A 22,471-nucleotide genomic window follows, 5' to 3' on the forward strand; every position below is an offset into this window, starting at 1 on the left:
TCACTAGGTTCTGATGTTGTCATATAGGTGTTTATGTTGTTGCCTATATTTTTGCACTAGTGTCTACTCATCTCTTCCTCTGCTCAGTGCAGGCAGTGTCTGTGTCTGAGGGTGCCTCTCTTGTTTCAATTGGCAGTCTTGGTCCACTGGGAGTTCTTGGTCAAATCAGTGCTAATGGGTTCTGTTTCTTCAGGAACAGCTTGGTCCAATTGGTGTTAGTGGGTTCTGTCTCAGGGAGCAGCTGTTCCCAATTGGTACAGGGTGGGCTTATGGCTCTAGTGGGTGTTGGGGTCCCAGGGGCTGGTTTTCTTGGTGAGGGAGCTGGGAAAGGCATCTGCCTCGTCCCTGGGCTCTAGTGGCTGGGGGAGGGGCACAGAATGTGTCCCCAGGACCTAGGGGCTAGAGACCTGGTCTGATGGTCTGGAGATGGGACCTTACCAGTTCCTAGTCAGTGTAGGGTGGGCTTATGACTCCAGTGACCTGGTTCAGTGGCTGGACAGCTCCTCTTGTGTTCTCTGGTTATGCTCTGCTAGCTCATCAACTCCTCAGCTGATCTTGTTTCCTCAGACTGCAGGCTTCTGAGACCTCTCCCGAATGGATCTCAGCTGAACAGGTTGATCAGTAGGCCAATCTCATCAATGCCTCCAAGTTGTTGGGCTTCGAATGATTGGCAGCTGGACCCCGGGCTGGCCTCAGGTAGAATGCTTGGGTCTGGTCTTAAGACTTCTGTTTCTTACACTTGGGTTCATGGCCAAGAGAGAACTGACCCTGATTGAGCAATGTTGTCAAAGTGTTCTCATCTAGCAGCAGTTCCAGCAGAGGAGATGGGTTTGTTCTGTCCATACCCACCTCAGGGAAAATTCCCTCCTGCTGTTCAGGACTTAGATCTAGGCTGTCCTGAATTAATGCCAACAGGCCAAAAGCTTCCATGGAAATATTTTCCAGCCCATGTTTCGCATACTATTGTTGCATTTTGACTCCGGTTCTCCCTCAGGAGTCTGCATCTGGAGTCCCATAGTCAGAGAACTAAGGACACAGCTCCTCTATGAACTTCAAAAACATCTGTACTTTTTCCAGTTATACCTTAACTCTCCTAGTTTTCAAACTCTCTACAAGTGAATATACAAACATCTGCTTACTATTTCCCTGCCCCATATCAGGTTTTCTTTCTCAGACTGCTAAGTCCACAGTGGCTGCTTGTTCCTGGACACTGTTTTCAAATCTGGCACAAGGGACATTCTACTCTTACCCTAAGTTTCTTCCTATACAATATTCCTATACCCAAACCTTATATTTTTTTTCTAATTTAATAGATAGAAAGAGAGAGAGAGAGAGAGAGAGAGAGAGAGAGAGAGAGAGAGAAACCTAGACACAGAGAGATACTTACTGCAACCTAACTTTTCTATACAGTTTTTGCTCCCAAAGAATTAAATACTACTGCCTTAACATTAATACAAAACTGGACATGTCCAACTGCTTCCTGAGGTATTTCCCTGCTCTCACTTTCTTCCTCTGCACCCAAGTCAATCTCTAGTTCTGCACCATCTGTGAAGGTCCCTGTTCAGGGCACCATCTGTGGGAGGCCAGCTCCCATCTTTTCAAGGGTTCCTATGAGGAGGAGAGAGGGATAAGAAACTTTTAGATAGAAAGATAGCAAAGAGGAGAAAGACAGAAACACAGGAAACTAATCACTTTTTATAACAATGCCAAAGGGTGGGACAAAAGACCTCCCCCTTGCAAGATCCAAAGCATACCACACAGCCAAGTGTAGACCCTTCTAAACACATGGTAACCATGCCCATGGTCAAATTATCCCCTTATGTAGCTCTGATGGGTAAAGAAAGCTCAGATTCCTTGTGTAAGTTCTCACTAGGAAACCTTTGTGGGTCTCTACATGTAGGCGTTGAGTGGGGGATTGTGAAGAAAGAGAGGGCGAGGGGAGCTGAGGTGGAGCTTCCACCAGAACATACACCATAAGGCAGATCTATATTCTCGAGAGCACATTTGGGGGACTTCCTTATTTACTGTGTTATACTATGCATACTTGTGTGTACTCATGATTAAAATGGATGCATTTGGGAAGGGACATGTTCAGTAGAAAATGATTATATTACCTAATCTATCATTCAGAATTGAGAAGCACTCAACTACCCCCTAATAATCACCCCTGATTTCATTTATTTCCATAAAAAGTAACCTCAAACAATAAACATGCCCCTGAGTTCTTTCTCACTCACATGACCTGCTGCAGCAGCGTAGTTCTGTCTGTGGTATTTACTGCTCTGCCTAAAAATTAACTTTTTATGTCATGGGTGTGCTACCTGCCTGCATGTCTGTGTGCCATGTGCAAGCCTGATCCCTGAGGAGGCCGGAAGAAAGGCCTCAGGTACCCTAGATCTAGAGTTACAGTTGTGAGCTGCCATGTGGGTGCTGGGAATTGAACCTGGGTCTTCAGGAAAAGCAGACAGTGCCCTTAACCACTGAGCCATCTCTCCAGCCCCTGCTTTGCTTTTGAATAATGTTTCCCACTACTTTGCAATCTATGTGGGAAATCATTTAATTTTTGAATAAGAAGACCCTGAAATATCTGGTCCAGATATTTCACTGGACCAGACCCAACCACTGGCAAGTCTGTTCTGAATTCTTTTCTTTTTAAAAAAACGTAATTTATTTTTATTTTATGTTCATTGGTGTTTTGCCTACATATATGTCTGTGTGAAGGTGTCAGAAGCCCTGAAACTAGAGTAGCAGACAGGTGTGAGAGGCCATATGGTTGCTGGGAATTGAACCCAGGTGCTCTGGAAGAACAGCCAGTGCTCCTAACAGCTCAGCCATTTCCACTGGTCCTCCTCCTCTTTTCCTCCCTTTTTTGGAGAGAGGGTTTCTCTGTGTAGCCTTAGCTGTCCTAGAACTCACCCTGTTGACCAGGCTGGCCTCAAACTCACAAAGATTTGCTTGCCTCTGCCTCTCGAGTGCCAGGATTAAAAGCATGCACCACCACCACAAAGCTCCTGTTCTGAATTCTTTACGAAAGTCCCCCTACTTGGTGGAGTTTAAAAAATGCACCAGGACAAGCAGCATGTAAAGACGCCGGTAAGCTACCAGTCACGTGGCAAGGTATAGATTTATAGAACTGGGTTAATTTAAGATACAAAAACAGTTAGCAAGAAGCCTGCCACGGCCATACAGTTTGTAAGCAATATAAGTCTCTGTGTTTACTTGGTTGGGTCTGAGCAGCTGTGGGACTGGCGGGTGACAGAGATTTGTCCTGACTGTGGGCAAGGCAGGAAAACTCTAGCAACAAATGGCGCCCAACGGCTCGAGTTTCCACCTTAAACCTGAGAATATTTAATAATCAATTCTAAACAGGGCCAAAACCAGGTTCCTGCTTTTTGTCTCATATGGGCAGCTAGACACCGCAAAATGCAGGTTTGAACACTGGCGGGTTCCTGGCTTGTGCGTTTGACCGGCAATATGGCGGAAATGAGGCGTCTGCCAGCGGCACATTAAGCTGTGTGGTAGATTTAGTCTTTACTATTATTAAAAAAAAAAAAAAAAAAGCTTTCTGGGCTACATGCTACTTTGATAAAAGCTTAGACCTACTATTTCTGAGACTTGATGACTCACAGAACTGGTAGAAAACGCCATGTTGGGAAGCTGAAATGGGCGGAGCCAGCAGCCACAGCGCCGTTTCAGTCTTAAAATACTGCAGTTTAAAGCAATAGATTCACAATATGTAGGCTTGAAAGAGACAAAAAAAGATAAATTAATATAAAAAAGCCACTTAAAGATGAATATTACACAGACAATCTGGATTGTGTTGTCTTTGGGATTTTTTTGTTTTGTTTTGTTTTGAGACAGGGTTTCTCTGTGTAGCTTTGCGCCTTTTCCTGGAACTCACTTAGTAGCCCAGGCTGGCCTCGAACTCACAGAGATCCGCCTGGCTCTGCCTCCCAAGTGCTGGGATTAAAGGCGTGCGCCACCACCGCCCGGCTGTCTTTGGGATTTTTAATTGCAAAAAAAATTTGATCGAAAAAGATGTTCAATTAAACCAATATGTATATTTTAAAGGTACCTTAATTTCAAAACTTGGATTTAAGGATATGTTGCTTCGGAAAAGAGGTTCTGCTTTTGTTTCCACAGAAAGCCAGAGGCTGTGGATTTGTTCCAGATTAAGATACATCAGGTTTCACCAGCCAAGACCCCCTGAAAGGTCTTTGATGACATCGTGGCCCAGATGATCCAACATCCAGAGCGGTTTCAAGGCAACTGGTTCACACAATACAGCCTCAAGGACTACCCCATAGGCCTAAAATTTTCTTTGCATCCCCATAAGATACAGCGCCCCCCTCCAGCAGGAAGTAGTAAGAGATGCTACCCCCAAATTCCCAAATATACCAAGCTGGCTTTACTTGGCTCACTCCCCCTCTAAACCCAGACATATTGCTTTAAAAAAAATGGTTAAGAGATTCTTGTGTCCCAAATCAGAAGAGCCCTCTGGTGTGGGACAGAGAAAAACCAATATTTTTATTTAAAACAGGTTGATTATAAATGTGATCTCTTTCTAAAAAAGAAAAGGGGATATGATATAGATATATAGGAGGATATAGAGATGATAAGATAAAAGGGTAGGTTAATGAACCTACTTTTAAAGAACAACTTGTTTAAAATGTTTTGCATTTGTATAGATTTTAGTTTATGTTTAAAATGTTTTACATTGGTATAAATTTTAGTTTATTGATACCAACTTGAAGTTAATTTTGTTATACTGTATATATATATATATATATATATATATATATATATATATATATATATATATATATATATATATTTCTATTCTTGTTTGAGGTATTATGTTTATGTAACTCATTTAAAATTGTAATGGATAATTAAAAATAGATTAATAATTAGTCATCTATGATAATCATATTTGTAGCCATGTTAGTTAAGTCTTCTAGGTATACATAGATATATTTCAGATAGATAGGTAATCTTCAAACACTTCATAGACCTAGAGAATATGGCGTTTAAATAACTTAGAATTCTGTTGACGTGAGACACAATTGCTCCTGGCTGCACCAATTGATCCCGAGAGAATGTTGGGCTTCTAAGACATTTCCATTTGGAAGTTTGTCTTTTTGGCACAAAATGGCTTACTGGGCAAAGAACTGCCCTTGCCTTGACGGCTGACAGTATGAATGTAATGCTGTCCTTTCTGGACAAGCAGGACACAAGGAAAGCGACCACTGTACTCTGCCAAGACAGGGTAAAATGGTCTTTCAGAATTCCTGCTTCTAAAAATAGTCTGTCATATACTCTAGGCCTGTAGCCACTTTGAATGCACCAACAATGCTGAGAAACATTAGGTGACTGTCCAGGCTGCCAGCTGTCTTGGTCTACTCTTGCAAGATTCCCGAAAGTTGCTTACATCCATCTACCATTTCTCAGGTACCATTATGTTCCTTCTCAGGTCTTTGATGTGGTTGAAGACTAGATAGTTGTAATTTCCTCAGTTATGATAAAAGATAAGTTAGATATAAAACCTTAAACTCACAAATATAAGATAGATAGGACATCTTCTTTAATATTGTAACTGTAATTCTTGCTCAATAATTGTTTTGTTATATGTACTTTTACCATGTTAAAGTTAAAACCTTCCTTTTTAAAAAAAAAGAAGAAAGGGGAAGTGCTGTGGATACTGTTCTATATAAATAAAACACTGATGGCCAATGACCATACAGGAAGTATAGGCAGGACAAGGAGAGAGGAGAATTGGGGAAACAGGAAGAAGGAAGGAGAGACACTGCAGCCACCACCAGGATAAGCAGCATGTAAAGACGCCGGTAAGCCACCAGCCACGTGGCAAGGTATAGATTTATAGAACTGGGTTAATTTAAGATATAAAGACAGTTAGCAAGAAGCCTGCCATGGCCATACAGTTTGTAAGCAAAAAAAAAAAAAAATGTTTGTGGCAGTTTGGTGTATGTGAAGTCAATTCCCAACTCCAAGGGAAAATCACATTTGTAACTAAAATTGCAGTTCAGTTCTTTATTAGACCATCAGGTGTTTTAGCAAGGCAAAGTATGACAGCTTCACAGAGTTAAACAAATGCAACATAAACAAAAGTAACACACCTTAAAATAATATTCTACAATAACTTTCTTAATAGAACACTGGTAGTACATGCCCTAAGGTCAACAATTAATAAATGAGACCTTGCAAAACTGAAAAGCTTCTATAAGGTGAAAGACACAGTAAATAAGACAAAACAGCAGCCAACAGAATGGGAAAACATCTTCACCAACCCCATATTTGACAAAGGACTGATCTCCAAAATATATAAGGAACTCAAAAAAACCAAATAATTCAATTTAAAAATGGGGTACATATTTAAACAGAATCCTCAAGAGAGAAATATCAAATGGCAGAGAAACACTTAAGGAGATGTTCAACATTCTTAGCCATCAAGGAACTGCAAATCAAAATGACTCTGAGATTCCATCTTAAACCTGTCAGAATGGCTAAGATCAAAAACAAAAGTGACAGCTCATTCTGGAGAGGGTGTAGAGTAAGGAGAACACTCCTCCATTGCTGGTAGGAGTGAAAACTTGTACAGCCAATTCCTCCACTGCTGGTGGGAGTGCAAAATTGTACATCCACTTTGGAAATCAATATGTCATTTTCTCAGAAAATTGGGAATTGATCTACCTCAAGACCCAGTTATACCACTCTTGAGTATATACCCAAAGGATGCTTAATCATACCACAAGGATATTTGCACAACTTTTCTAATATCAACTTTATTTGTAGTAGCCAGAACCTGGAAACAACCTAGATGGCCCTCAACTGAAGAATGTATAAAGAAAATGTGGCACATTTACACAATGGTGTCTTATTCAGCTGTTAAAAAAGAAATGACATTATGAAATTCATAAAATTTGCATGCAAATGGATGGAATTAGAAAAAAATCATGCTGAGTGAGGTGACCCTGAGCCAAAAAGACAAACATGGTATGTACTCACTTATAAGTGAATATTAAATGTAAAGAATAACCATGCTACAATCCACAGCCTCAGAGAAGCTAAGTAACAAGAAGGACTTAAGGGCAGACACTCAGATCTCCCTAGGAAGGGAAAATAGAATAGATTTTGAGGGTGTACTTGAGGCGGGCAGGGTTGGGAACAGGAGGGATCAGCTTGTGGTAGGGAGAAAATATGGGGGAAAATGACTGAAATTGGGCATTTCAGGGATGAAGTGGAAACTTAATGCAATGGAATTTCCATAGAATCTATGAGTAACTCTAGCCAAGACTCCTAGTAATGGGGGCAGTGGAGCCTGAACTGGCCATCTTCTGTAACCAGGCAAAGCCTCAAGTGGAGGGATTGTGACATCAACCCAGCCACAAAACCTTTGACCAACAGTTTGTCCTGCCTGCCGAGTGTTCTGGGACACGATACTAGCAGAATCTTCGTCAATGAGATTAGAGAGACTTCATCCAGTAACTCATGGAGCAGATGCAGAATCCCAAAGCTAAATATTAGGCGGAGCTGGGGGAGTCCTGCTGGGGAGGGGGAAGAAGTAACAGAGGAACCAGAGGGATCAGGGACACACAAGAATCAACTGACCTGGATTCATGGGTGCTTGTAGAGATCAGGGAGCCTGTAGGGGTCTGACCTAGGTCCTCTGCATATGTTATGGCTGAGCAGCTTGCTGTTCTTGTGGGAGTCGAGGTGTTCACTGCCTCATTTGCCTGCTTGTTTGACCCTTCTCCTTCTGCTTGGTTGCTGCGTCCAGCCTTAATGTGATGGCATATGCCTTGTATTATTGTAGCATATGCTATGTTTGGTTGATAGCTCTGGGAAGCCTGCTCTTTTCTGGAGGAAGGCAGAGGGAGGGTGGATCTAGGGAAGAGAGGTGGTTGGGGAGAGGGAGGGGAAACTGTGATTAGGATGTAATATATGAGAGAAGAATAAAAAATTAAAAAAGCCTAAAATTTAGTTCCTCTTTGCATGTTTAGCTACTTGGACTCAGTCTTCACTGCTTCCCTCCATTAAAGTTATGGTCTTTTATCTCAAAAGGGCCAGGTTAGTAGCTCATACTGAAAGCAAAATGAACAGGATACAATACAGAAAGAGAATGTTTCACTTGGTTAGAAATACGATGATTCTTTAATAGAGGAAATGACACTTGACAGAAATATGGAGGACTCACCAGACCAAAGCCAAAGAAAGGCTTGTGATATCTCAAGTCAAGGGATGACTAAAGTGTGTGTGTGTGTGCCAAAGAGATGAGCAGCAGATAGACCTTCCATGATCTGCAAAGTAGGCTGGATTTAATCTTGTAGACCTGACTCTCCAAGTTCACTATGCAATGAAACAGCTTATGGCACTTGCTTAAAATACACATTCCTTAGTGATTAAGAAAGTCAATGGATTACTTTATCATTTATTAACAAGCGAAATCTGTGCAAAATAGTCACAAGACAGAATGGAGAATCCAAACTGCAGGGTCACCAGCTGCTACTCTGAAGCTGCTGCTCCTGCTTCCTCATTCCAAAGGGGACTGAGCATCCATCAGCTCTGCCTTATCTTTGGGTCACATACTTCCCAATAAAAATTCTGCCCTTTGGATCCAACTACTCCTTTCAATTGCCTAGTGGACCAGTGACAGAATTCCTGTAACATTTCCCCCTTTTTGTCTAATCAAGAAGAAAAGGTTCTAGCCCTAACATAATAAAACTATATACAAAAAGAATTATTATCAAGTATTGTCCAGAAGAAAAGGTAATGACCTAAACAAAAATAAAACTACAGACAACAAAAACAATTATCAAGTAAGAAATACATTCTAAATGTCCAGACCATAAGTAATTGATGAATTTATAGAGATTACTCCAATAGTTGTCCTCTCCTGAAGAGTCCAAAGTTTTGTACCTAATATGTCCTTAGTTAAGATTTGGGAGGACTGTAACTGTCTAGTCTTCAACCCCATCAGACCTGAGAAGGATATAAATGTTACCTGCGTAAGCAGGGAGTACAAGTGACTGCCCCAAAATGCAAGAAATGACAGAAACAGTTGGCTGCCTGGACAGACACCCACGGTTCCTCTGTAATGTTGGGGCATCCATTTTTAGTCTACAGGCCTAGACTCTCTGACAGGCCTTTTTCAGAAGCAGGAAATTTTGAAGGACTGTCCAACCCTGTCTTGGTGAAGTTTGGCAGTCGCTTTTCTTTGTGTCCTGTTTGTCCAGATTGGACAGCATATTTCCTGTCAGCGGTTGAGGCAAGGGCAGTTTCTTGCCATATAGGCCAGCTTATGCCATAAAGAAAGCAAACTCCATATGGGGTGTCTTTGGTGCCCATCATCCTCCTTAGAAGTACATTGGTGCCACCAGGAACAGATATGTCTCATGTCAAGAAAAGTCTAAATTATTAAAACATTTTAAATGCCATATTCTGAAGGTCTTTGAAGCATTTGGATATAACCCATCTATTTGAAACATATCTCTATATACCTAGAAAACCTAATAAACATGACTATAAGTTTGATAAATATGGGTGACTATTAACCTATATTTCTTTATTATCCTATATTGCTTTTAAGGACTACATTTATTGCATAAATAAACAAGCTGTATAGGTATGGGCTATATAGGTAATACCTTAAACAAAATTAGAAATAGATGTACAGTATAAGGACAATAACATCAAAGGTTGTAACAATATACAAAAATATCTTCAACAGTAGAAACATATATACATTATGACAAAAATAACCTTAAATTTGTATCAATATACAAAAATATCTTAAACAGAAGCAGTAACACACACACACACACACACACACACACACACACACACACACACATATATATATATATATATATATATATATATATAAAATGCAAAATAACCTTAAATTTGTATCAATATACAAAAATATCTTAAACAGCCAGGTGGTGGTGGCGCACGCCTTTAATCCCAGCACTTGGGAAGCAGAGCCAGGTGGATCTCCATGAGTTCGAGGCCAGCCTGGGCTACCAAGTGAGTTCCAGGAAAGGCGCAAAGCTATACAGAGAAACCCTGTCTTGAAAAACCAATATATATATATCTTAAACAGAAGTAAAAATGTATATACAATATGACAAAAATGACCTTAAATTTTGTATCAATATACAAACATGAGATCCGTGAGTCTAATCTCTTTTGTTCAGCCACTTACCATATAACAACTTGTAACCAACCCCACTACTTGATGACAAATATCTATAACACTGAGAAAAACAAAAACCACCCACCCTAACTATTGGGAAAGTGAGCGTTGTGTTCTTAGAATTACTTCCTGCTGTCTGGAGGGTGATGGTATCTCTAGGGGACACTGTAAAAACCAAAGCAATGTTTAAGTCTCAGGAGAACTAGCTATATCATTTGTAGCCAGTCTCTGAGTAAAGCTTATCTGAAGTTCTGGCTGGAGGGGTGCATGAGGGTGGACCATCTCAGCTAGCCACCTTGGAATTGTCCTGAGTAGTTTGTAGTCTAAAACCAATCTTTGAGTGGTGTTTACCAACTTAGTGGTATTATTACAATCCATGTAGAAGTGTCATTGTGGGGCGCCATCATCCTTTTGGAGACTTCAGAGATTGCTGTTAGGAAAGTTTATTGTTCATTGTAGAAAACTTAAACATATTAATTGTCATAAGTTATAAATTTTAGGAAGGTAAAAGGATCATGATCTACTAAATACATCCAGGATATCTAGGCTTAATTTTTAAATATCTATTTAAACTCAAGCCTGAAATCATGTACAGGAAGCTACATGAAACCTAAGGTTCGTATTAGTTAATATTTTATAATATCATTAGTATCATAACATAAACTTTAAATTTTGAGACAGTACCTATACCTAAGAAGAGTTTTAAAGAGTCAAAATAAATTTGAGGAGTAAGAAATTTGTGACAATAATAGTCCCTAGATTTTGGTTTTCTTTTGTCCCATAACAGGTGACATGGTCTCTTTTAATATGAGACAGTGACTCTGAACTTTCTTTTAACATGCTTGGGTTTAGAGAAGGAGAGAGCCACGCTCCAGCTCCAAAGCCAGATTTAGTTTCTGAGTCAGGACAACATAAAGACCATCTGTTTAACGTGACTGCAGAGACCAGCAAAAACAAACATTTTGAAAGGTTTATGAAATTTTACCCTGTTGAAAATATACCATTACACCAGATTATTCCTTTGCTTGGTAATATTTTATAGATAGTTCTCCCTTCTTCTTTAGATGCTTATTTGTCCAAAGGTCTTTAAATTCCTTAAGATGGATGTTTTTATTTTCCTTGAAAGACAAAAACTGAACCCTGCCTCGATCCTAATTTGATGAGTTTTCCCTTTTGTCAGGTTGAATAGCCACATTGGTTGATGAACTATCAAGTCTCCTAATCAAGAGATCTCCTATTTATATTGAATCTTTATTAATTTTGACAGTATCCATAGTCCCCCTGCCCCCATGGAAATAAAAGCAAAAATCCCATTTCAACATAACATAAATCCTGGTTTCCATTCTGAGGTCAACATATCTTTAAAGTATACAGGCTCATTTAATTCAGTATTTTTTTTTTTTTAACTATCCAATGTCTCTCTGAAGCTTTTGCTTCTTTCTTAGAAAATTTAAAGTTAATAAAGTATTATGCAATCTATCTCTGGGGTTCTTTATTACTCTGGTTTATTAAGCATTTCTTTTAAAGTATGATTAAATCTTTCTACAACTGTCTTGTTGGATTGTGTGGTATATCTATAATATATATTACATTCTAATATGCAAAAAACTTTCATTTTACTAGAGACATATGCTGGATTATTGTCAGTCTTAATTTGTGCAGGTATTCCTATGATGTCCATGACTTTCAGTTGATGTGTAATTACAGAATCAGTCTTTTCAGAACTCAAAGCAGTTGCCCATTGAAATCCTGAATATGTATCTATGATGTGGTGTATATATTTTAATTTTTCAAATACTGTAAAATGAAACACATCCATTTGCCAAATTTTATTTCTTTGAGTACCCTTTGGGTTACTCCCTGCAGGTAGTGGAGTTTGGGTATATAAGGAATGAGTAGGACATTTCCTTATAATTTTCTTGGCTTATTGCCAGGTGATAGAAAATTCTTTTTTTCAAACCCTTGTTATTAACATGGTGTTTCTTATGAAATTCTGAGGCCTCCAGCAGATTTCCTACCAATAACTGATCAATTTCATCATTACCTCATGCTAGAGGGCCTGGCAAACCCATATGGGATCTGATATGTGTTATATATATGGGATGATTCCTATTACTATTTCTTGTAATGATATAACAAAGTTTATTCTGTTTCATCTGGAATAAGTTCAGTGGTTTCAATATGTAAAACAACTCTTTCTGCATATTGAGAATCAGTAACCATATTAAGAGGTTCTGAAAAATCTGGTACCATGAGAACAGCATATAATTCTAACTTTTGAACAGAATCATAGGGGTTTTGAGCCACTTTATTCAAATTTCCTGATTTATAAGCTGTCTTTCCTGATTTGTTTGCATTAGTATAAAATGTAGGGGCTCCAGATATTGGTGTTCACCGTACAATTTAAAGAAGGATCCATTCCCATTAGTTTTCTTTATAAACCGAATTCTCTTGCTTTGAGAACATTTGTTGTTAATTGTTGTTGGAGAGCTTCTCTCCAGGTTCCCCAAGCCCCGCAGTCCCACAATCCACTTATAAAATAATCACTCAGACGCTTATATCACTTATAAACTGTATGGCCGTGGCAGGCTTCTTGCTAACTGTTCTTTTATCTTAAATTAACCCATTTTTATAAATCTATACCTTGCCACGTGGCTGGTGGCTTACCAGAGTCTCTACATGCTGCTTGTCCTGGCGGTGGCTGCAGTGTCTCCCCCCAGCCTTCCGCTTCCCAGAATTCTCCTCTCTCCTTGTCCCACCTACTTCCTGCCTGGCAACCTACTTCCTGCCTGGTCACTGGCCATCAGTGTTTTATTTATATATAGAGCAATATCCACAGCAGTTAATCTCTCCCAAAATTACTGCAAGCTCTTTGTCAATTTGTCAAAGTTTATTTTCTGCCATAAAGAGGAAATTTCAGCATTAGTAAAAGGTACTACAATTTCTTTTGGCTCTATTCCTGTTAATTGACCAAGTGTCAAATTTCCTTTTAGAATAAACTTAGAAACCTTTATTACATAGGTCTTTAATTTATCTACTCGGTTTGTGTGGTAAAAATATCCATTCAAAGATATTATCTTTTCTGCATTAAAATCCCTGTGGGGGAATGTGTAGAAGGCAAAACAACTAGAATGTAATCAATCTCTGGATCCAAATGATCCACATGTGTATCATGTAATTTTTTTTTCTACCAAAGCCAATTTTCTCTCAGCTTCAGCTGATAATTTTTTGGACTATTTAAGTCCTTATTACCTTGTAGGTTTAAAACAAATTACTCAGTTCCTGAGTTGTTAATCCAATTGTGGACTGTAGCCAGTCAATGTCTCCCAGCAATTTTTGAAAGTTATTAAGTGTCTAAAATTGATCTTTCTTGATTTGTACCTTTTGGGGTTGAATTTTTTGTAAACTTATTTTACATGTCAGGTAATTAATAGAATCTCCTCTTTGTAGTTTTTTTCTGGAGCAATTTGTAGTCCCCAACAAGGCAAACTTTTCTTTACTTCTTCAAACATTTTCTTTAAAGTATCTACATTTGAATCAGCTAGTAAGTTATTGTCCATACAATGGTAAACTATAGATGAGGAAAATGTATGTGAATCATTTTCAATGGCTGTCATACATAATATTGGAACAAGGTGGGGCTGTTTAACATCTTTGTGGGAGAATCTTTCATTGATCTCTCTCATTCATTCATTCATTCATTCACTCATTCATTCATTTATTGGTATTTCAAGACAGGGTCAATCTATCATCTATCTATCTATCTATCTATCTATCTATCTATCTATCTATCTATCTATCTATCTATCTATCTATCATCTATCTATCTTTCAAGCAGGGTTTCTGTTTAGTCCTTGTCCTGGAACTCACTTTGTAGACCAGGCTGGCCTTGAACTGAGAGATCTGCCTGCCTCTGTTTCCCAAGTGCTAGGATTAAAGCCATTGATATCTCTTAACAGGCTGAGAATTATAAGTAGGTGCTGTGAAGGCAAATTTTTCTGTATCCTTTTCTTGTAAAGGTATAGTAAAGAAACAGTCTTTTAAATAGATAACTAGAATAGACCATTCTTTTTTTTTTTTTTTTTTTTTTTTTTTTTTTTTTTTTTTTGGTTTTTCGAGACAGGGTTTCTCTATGTAGCTTTGCGCCTTTCCTGGATCTCACTCACTTGGTAGCCCAGGCTGGCCTCGAACTCACCGAGATCCGCCTGCCTCTGCCTCCCAAGTGCTGGGATTAAAGGCGTGCGCCACCACCGCCCGGCTTAGACCCTTCTTTAAGTAATAGAGAAGGCAGGGGAACTCCAGGCTGTAGAGAGCCCATTGGCTGAATTACTTTACTTATGACTCTCAAATCTATCAACATTCTCCATTTTCCAGATTTCTTTTTATAACAAATAAAGGAAAATTCCAAGGACCGGTCAATTTCTCAATATGTAGAGCATTTAGCTGCTCCTGTAACAGTTGTTCTAAAGCTTGAAATTTTTCTGATGTTAAAGGCCATTGTTCCACCCAGACAGGTTTATCAGTTAACCATTTTAAAGGTAGGGTTGTTGGTACCTTTGATAGATCAACAGCTGTTGTGCCTTGCTTTTATACAACCTGAATGGTCAATGACTGTTCTTTATAATACTTTCTAATATTTTTCTCAGAAACATACATTAATTTATGGTTTGTTTCTGAGATTGGAAGAATGTTAATCGGGTATTCTATTGCTGTAACAAATCATTTCCCCATAAATTCATTGTTATATTAGCCATATATGGCTTTAATTTTCCTCTCTGTCCTTCTAGCCCTATACATTCGACCTATCTCATGCTTTGTTTTACCTTAGATAACGTTCCAATCCCTCAAAACTGAATATTTACCTCCTGAAGAGGTCAATTTGGATGTCAAGATTCTGATGATATTGTTACATCTGCCCCAGTATCTACCAAGACCTTCAATTACTATGCCACTTATTCATACCTTTAGTTTTGCCAAAATATTCACTTTATGGTTTCTCTTGAAAATTTTGTTTTATCTTCTAAAGCTGTTCTATCATCCAGAGGAGTATGGTATTTTTACAATAGGCATTAGGTCCTTTAACTCCTCTGGGGAGGAGTTTCCCCCATAGTGACAGGGAATGATTGAACCAAAATTTGACATGGGGGCCTGTGAAAGCCTCCCCCCCACAAAGTGTTTCCCAGTGGCAAAGGGTTATCCTGTCTGTCCCTTCCTTGTTCATCTGCATTTATTGGTCCAATGTTGACCTTTGCTGCATTTTCTGTGTAGTCCAGAAGGTTGGGGCCTTCTCTTCACGTTATCTCTAGAAGAGACATTGTTTCTAGGAATGTCCTGCATACAATTCCTTTTTAGATGACCTTGTTTTACAAGATCCATTCTTCTATAGGTGCTGATCTGATCATTAAAGGCCCAATTATCCATCTGCATTGTGAATTAGCATTTTCAAAAGCCAAAGAGTCAATTAATGTTTGTCTAACTTCTGGATCTGATATTCTATTTTACAGCTGAAGTCACTCTTTGCAATAATTCAATGAAAGTTTCCTTTGGGCCTTGCATAACTTTAAATAATTGGCTCAGTACTCTTTCCTGATTCTTAATTCTTGTCCCAGCATTTATGGCTGCTGTACGGTATAGGGACAAAGTATGTTCATCAAATGTAGCCTAGTTAGCCACATCAGCATAACAGCCCTCACCAAGGATTTGATCTTGGGAAAATCTTACAATCTCTAACCGTACCTTGCTGTTTGAGGGCCTTAGCTTCTCTCAGTCAGCTCTTCCATTCTGAAGACCATATTCCAATAATGTTGTAACTGAATCTTTCCATTCTTTTGGAATAATTTTGTTCCAAGTGGATAATGTCAACATCTGCCTCGTATAAAGCTGAATGCATACCTAGAAAACTATTGCTTCCTTAACTCTCTTTACATCTAACACTTCTATAGGACCCCATTTGACTTTTGTATAACCTTGGGAATACACCTGTTGTTTGGTGGTCTTTCTTGAATAGTAATTGGAGAAATCAAGGTTGGTGTTTTAATAACCTTGGGTCACTCCTCTCTAATTCCATAAGGTAACGGTGAGGGTGGTTCTCCTCTGAATTTTTCTGTGTCTGAATGCTTTTATTATCAGTTTTAATAATTTTTTCGAAGGCTTATAATTTCTCAGCAGTGGTCTTCTCTAGGGCTTGTATCTGTAGATGTAATTCTAAGTCTTAGTAAATAAGAAACACAGAGCCAAATAAAGAGTTAAAAGCCCAAGAGGTCAGAGCACTAGCGAATAGCCTCTAGCTTACCAGCCGCTGCCATCCTTCCCCTCAGAAAAGAGACCTACTTCCTGTGTGTATTTTTTGACTTTCTGTTCTGCCTTCTCATTGGTTCTAAACCCAACCACATGACTTCTTCATCACTGCCTGTCTATACAGACCTCCAGGTCTCTATGGTTGGTACTTGGATTAAAGGCGTGTGACTCCATGATGGCTATGCTTGAACACACAGACTGCCTGCCATGTGATCGGATTAAGGGCCTGTGCTACCACTGCCAGACTTCTGCTAAAATGGCTTGTTCTAGCTCTGATCTCCAGGCAACTTTATTAACATACAAATAAAATCACATTTCAACACAAATATCACATGTATCTTTTGAATCATAAGCTTTTCCAAGGTTTGTACATCACCAGTCATCTTTTTAGTCTCTTCATCAGTAAATATTTCTAAATTTATCTTGTCAGTCAAGATGGTATTACTCTCCTTTGTAACTATTGGTAAGGCTTGCATACCATCAGTAGTAGCTTTTTTCTAAGGCCTGTTTCTTTTCAATCAATCTCATATTTGGCACCATTATCAAACCATTTTTTAGGGATATGAATTGCCAGACTGATAACAACTATGACCAAAACTGATCCCAGCTAAGTTGTTTATCTCCTCAGTTTTTCTAGCATCCTATCTATAGTAGCAGTGAGCAGGGTCCTAAAACACAGTCCCAAAATTCTAATTCAGAAGAGCCTGGGCTTTAAAGGTTTTAAAGAGGCATTACCTTGGGTGCAGAACCATTCAAGACTCTTGGAAAGTGTGAAGTGGAGATGGTCATGCTATGACAATGAAGCCCAGGGTGAGCTGGGACTTATTATGTATGCCCAACTGGGATTACAAGAATAAACTATGATACCCACCTTAAGCTATATTTTAATAAACAGAGTTGCAACGATTTCCATGTAAAGACAAAATTCATTTATTTCAGCAGTGGAAAGTTGGGCCAAGAGGATCATAATCAGTCTGGGCAACATTATCAATACCCAAATCCAAAAACAAAATTCATTTAAATACCAAATAATCTATTCTCAGTGTTTTTGTGTGCATAATTTATGTCTATGTTCATGTTCTTAACCTGATCTGCAGTGTAGTTTTATAAGGCTTTCAAATCTTTACTTCTATCTCTGGGCTGGGGCATGACTACTTGGATGATAGATGTATCAATTATTAAACACACTCAAAACTGACATTTTCCTTTATTACTTGGAAAAAAAATGGCTCCCCACAGTGCTAAGCCAGTGGCTGGTATGAAAGTAGAGTTAAAGTCTTCTGTAACTTCAGGTACAAGGTAGGGATTTGGGGACCAGCCCGACGAATCTGGCAAAACTGGGACAATAGGTTTAGTATACTCTTCCACTGTATGCTCTTCAGGCAAAAAATGGAAGAAACTGTCCCACTAAATGCTCTAGGTAGTATAAAAATTAATCAGCGACAGGCCAAGGATTGTTAATGCCTGGTTCCAGCACTGACCAATGTATTTGGTAATACGTTATCCTATGACTTTCTTTTGTTCTGTGACTACAGATGTTCATTTCCCAGTGGATGTTATTCAGAGAAACCTGAATCTGTGTTCCTGGGCTATGGCGACTAGATGTGACTAACATCTTACTCAGATGTTTTCCTATGACAGGCTTTTTTCCTGAACTGCTCTTCTTTCTGGCAGGCAGTGCTGCAGTCCAATCTAAGGCCTTCTGTGTGCCAGACTGTTGTAAGCAGTAGACAATATAAAGTAAAAAAGCTTAAACCTAAAATGTGCAGCTGTGGTCATCTGAATGAGAATGCTCCATAGGCTCCTGTTTGAATACTTGGTCTCTAAACCAGGCCCAATCTCTCTCTCTCTGCATGCTGCTGTCTATGGCCAGGATGTCAAGCTCTCAGCTACTGCCCCAGTGCCAGGCATGTCTGCTCCCTGCCACAATGATGGATTAACTCTCTGAAACTGTAAGTAAGCCCCCAATTAAATGTTTTCTAAGAGTTGCCTTGGTCACGGTGTCTCTTCACAGCAAGAGAATAGTAACTAAGAGACACTTTTCTGTTGTTGTTTTTTTTTGAGACAGGGTTTCTCTGTGTAGTTTTGGTGCCTGTCCTGGATCTTGCTCTGTAGATTAGGCTGGCCTCAAACTCACAGAGATCCACCTGGCTCTGCCTCCCGAGTGCTGGGATTAAAGGCGTGCGCCACCACTGCCCGGCAAGACAGACATTTTTAAATGTTGAAATTTCCACTCTACAATTTATATACAATGCATATATGCTGCAAAAGACACATATAAAAGGGTTCAACACTATAGTCTATACCATTCCTAAACACCAAATGATCATTATAGCACAATGATGTAATATATATTCATAAAATATAAAATGTATGTATGTATGTATGTATATATGTATGTATGTATGTATGTGCACCATATGCATGCCTGGTTCCCATGAGATGAGAAGTGGGCGTCAGATTCCCTAGAACAGGAGTTACAGATAGCTCTGTGCTACCATGTGGGTGTAGGATCTGAATTTGACCCTCCCGAGGAGTGGCCAGTATTCTTCACCGCTGAGCTGTCTTTCCTGCCTCCTACCCACAGCATTTTTTGAGACAGTTTCTCATCAAACTTGAAATCAGTTCACGGATTCAGCTAGAATGCCAGACCAGAAACTCCCAGGAATCCCTGCTTGCCTTGAAACTTGCTAGACTAGGCTAGCCTCAAACTCAGAGATCTGCTTGCCTCTGCATCCCAAGGGCTAAGATTAAATGTGTGCACCACCAGGCCTGGCCCATACCTTGTTATGTTGAGTGAGGAGGATCTGAACTCAGGTACTTGAGTTTGGGTAACAAGCACTTTATGGATTCAACTATCTCTCTAGCCCCTAAAATTTTTTTTTTTTAGTTACATGCTGTATAAGTTTAAGCATTATTAGGAAAATATCTTGCCAGCATGAGCTGGAGCAACGAGACAGCCTAAAAGTATTTATATTTGTATCTTATAATTGTTGAGTATCTACTAGACTACCATTTTCTTTTTTGGTTTTTAAAAGGTTGTTTCTCTATTAATAGCCCTGGCTGTCCTTGAACTCAGAGACTGCCTACCTCTGCTTCCCGAGTGCTGGGATTAAAGGCGTGCACCACCACCACCTAGACTACCATTTTCTAATGACTGAAATACATGAAAACTTTTCATATTCTAAGGAATCAACATGAAAATCATTTTTTAAAAAAATGCTAACATAAAGCTGCAAGCGGCATCTCATACTTACACTACCAGCACTGGGAGGTTTAGGAAGGAGGATTAGCAGCAAATCAAGGCCCAACCTGGCTACATAACAAAGTTGAACCCAGTCTGGGATACATGAGATATTGGCTCAAAAAAAAAAAAAAAAAAAAAACCAAAAAACCCCCCCAAAAAAAAAAACACTTAACAAAAATCACAAACAAATGGCTAAAGCAGAAACAACAAATGCTAATACAAAATAAGTTACTCCATCTCTTTTCAGTCTCATGGTTTCTCTACCCTTTTTAAGCTCAGGGAAAACTTAATGTCCGACTCCGATCCCTGAGACTCAAATTTAGTCTTAGTGTTTAGGGATAGAACTTGAGCTCCCATCATGGGACAGGAAGAAACAAGACCCTTCCCACCTCACTTGTTTGGTGTTCCAGAATCTTGGGAGAAACCATGGCTGATTAAGGACAGGTGCCGAGAATGGGCTTAAGCCACCATCATTTTCTCATAAGACACTTTCTAGTCTCATTTTTACTCTTTTTGAGACCAAATCTCATTATGTTGCCCAAACTAGTCTTAAACCTTGTAGGCTCAAGTGACCACAGGGTCCTCCTTCCCTAGTCTTCCATGTATCTGTGTACAGGCATGCAGCATTATTAGTTCTAGGCCTTCTTATTCCACAATTAAGTGATTAAATCCCATCCACAGCTCATGACTTAAAAGAAAAGAATGAGGGGCTGGAGTGATGGTTCAGCAGCTAAAACCGCATACCATTCTTCCAGAGTACCCAAGTGTAGTTCCCAGCAACCATGTTGAACAGCTCACAATCTCCTATAATTTCAGCTCCAGGGGAACCTGACAACTGATGCCTCTGGCCTCTTTAGGTACTAGCACTCACATGCACACAACTCCACAGATGTACATATATATGTGTACATTGTATATTTATATATATATATTATATATATACATAATTAAAAAATAAGTTTTCTTTAGAATAAAAAAAGCAATACAAGATGTAGCACTGTAAAACTGTATTTTTTTTTAATAGCAGGTCAAATATCCTGAAACATACACATATTCTGATAGTCTTCTAATCCCAGTTGAGTTCAAATTTTAAAGTAACACACACGAGCTAAGAGAATTCAATATTGTTCCAAGGCACTTACTGAATCTCCGTGACTAGATGAAAACAAGAACCATCAGGACGAACAATTAGACAGTAAAATATAAAAATAACTTCTTGCTTACAATTTACAAAATGCATTATTGTTACAATCTTTGATCTCTGATAACCTGCAGTGCTGGCTGCATGAATCCAGCAATTTTAAAATTCAGAAACTGTTTTCTAAAAGTTCAGGGCAAATAATTTACAAATAAGGTACACAAAGACTTAGACCATGCAGAAATTCTTACATCTTGTTAATAATATTTTATGACTTCAACTTTATCAAATTATATACCTACTTGCCCTGTACATATACAAAATAATGCATACATGATAAAACAGCAAGAGAGTAGTCCTTTAAGTCAATTTATCATAAAAGTATTACCATATTAACAGGTCTACAAGCAGCTTGTAACAGGGTTAAGAGACATTAAGGCAATAATACTTGAAGTTACAAAATAAACAATATGTAATACTTTTTCCTAAGTGTAGTATAAGGCAGGTAGATGGTCCCAGCAAAAAATATTAAGGTAACAATCTACACTGCTGTTAGTCCCACATTTTAAAGATGGAATACTATAAATCTGGCTTTCAGTGGCACTTGAATTTTCCAGTATAATTTAAAGTGTCTTTTAACTCCCTGAATCATGTCCATTCTGAAGGTGGATCTCTTGGTCCTTTAGGTTTTCCACAGCGATTGCCAAAACCTATAGACAAAAATATACCGCAATCACAGGTTAACCTTCAAAAATATTTTAAAAACATTAAGAATACATCCATATCTGTTTCTCCAAACCCAGCTCTCAGGGTCGACCCTAATGCTGCAACAGAACAGCAGCTGCAGCCTGCCCTCCACCCTGTGGATCCCAGACGAACCCCCCCAACCCCACTGTGTCCCAGACCCCAACTTAGGCAGACACCCACAGCTCAAACACAGGCCGTGCCTTCCAGAAGAACAGACAGGCTACCCATGGACTTTCTCCACTGTTTCCGTTCTTTTAGACCCAATCTTCAGGGTCACCCCTAGTGCTGCAGTAGAACACCATGCTGAACCTCCCCTGTCCATGCTCCTGTGGATCCTACAGACCATCCCCCAGCCTTCAACACCAGCAAGCATTCCCCATGAACACACCAGCCGAGCAGGCATGTAAAACAGGTAACACACAGCCAACACACTCTGAAAATCTGGAGCAAAACACCCATCCAACAAAGACAAACCCAGAAATCAGGACCTAGGCCTATCTATAATCACCTCAAACCCAGGTGCTTATATACCAATGTAAGAGCACAATCAATAACAGCCAGAGCAGTATGTCCCTACTAGAGCCAGCTATCCTATGACAGCATCTCTGAATAGTCCAACATATCTGATGCACAAGAAAAAGACCTTAAAACCAAGTATATGGAGATGACAGAGGTCCTTAAGAAGAAATGAATAAATCCCTTAGCAAAATCCAGAACAAAAACATACATCTGGAGGAAATGAATGAATCTCTCAAAGAAAGCCAGGAAAACACAAACAATTGGATGAAATGAATAAACTCCTTAAAGAAAGTCAAGAAAAAAGTTG

The 22,471-nt window shown here is 39.1% G+C and overlaps 1 protein-coding gene across 3 annotated transcripts in view; it reads right to left on the bottom strand.

The window, feature by feature from the left end:
• Nucleotides 1-20,752: 20,752 nt before the first annotated feature.
• Nucleotides 20,753-22,471, bottom strand: part of Ptpn12 (protein tyrosine phosphatase non-receptor type 12) — a 73,843-nt gene continuing 72,124 nt past the window's right edge. For all 3 annotated transcript variants that reach the window (XM_076566338.1, XM_016009315.3, XM_076566337.1), the window contains one exon: nucleotides 20,753-21,608. In XM_076566338.1, the coding sequence (XP_076422453.1) occupies nucleotides 21,547-21,608 (62 nt within the window). In that variant the 3' untranslated portion in view covers nucleotides 20,753-21,546. The remainder of the gene's footprint in view (nucleotides 21,609-22,471) is intronic.

Source organism: Peromyscus maniculatus, chromosome 3, assembly GCF_049852395.1.
Source record: "Peromyscus maniculatus bairdii isolate BWxNUB_F1_BW_parent chromosome 3, HU_Pman_BW_mat_3.1, whole genome shotgun sequence".
NCBI classification, from domain to species: domain Eukaryota; kingdom Metazoa; phylum Chordata; class Mammalia; order Rodentia; family Cricetidae; genus Peromyscus; species Peromyscus maniculatus.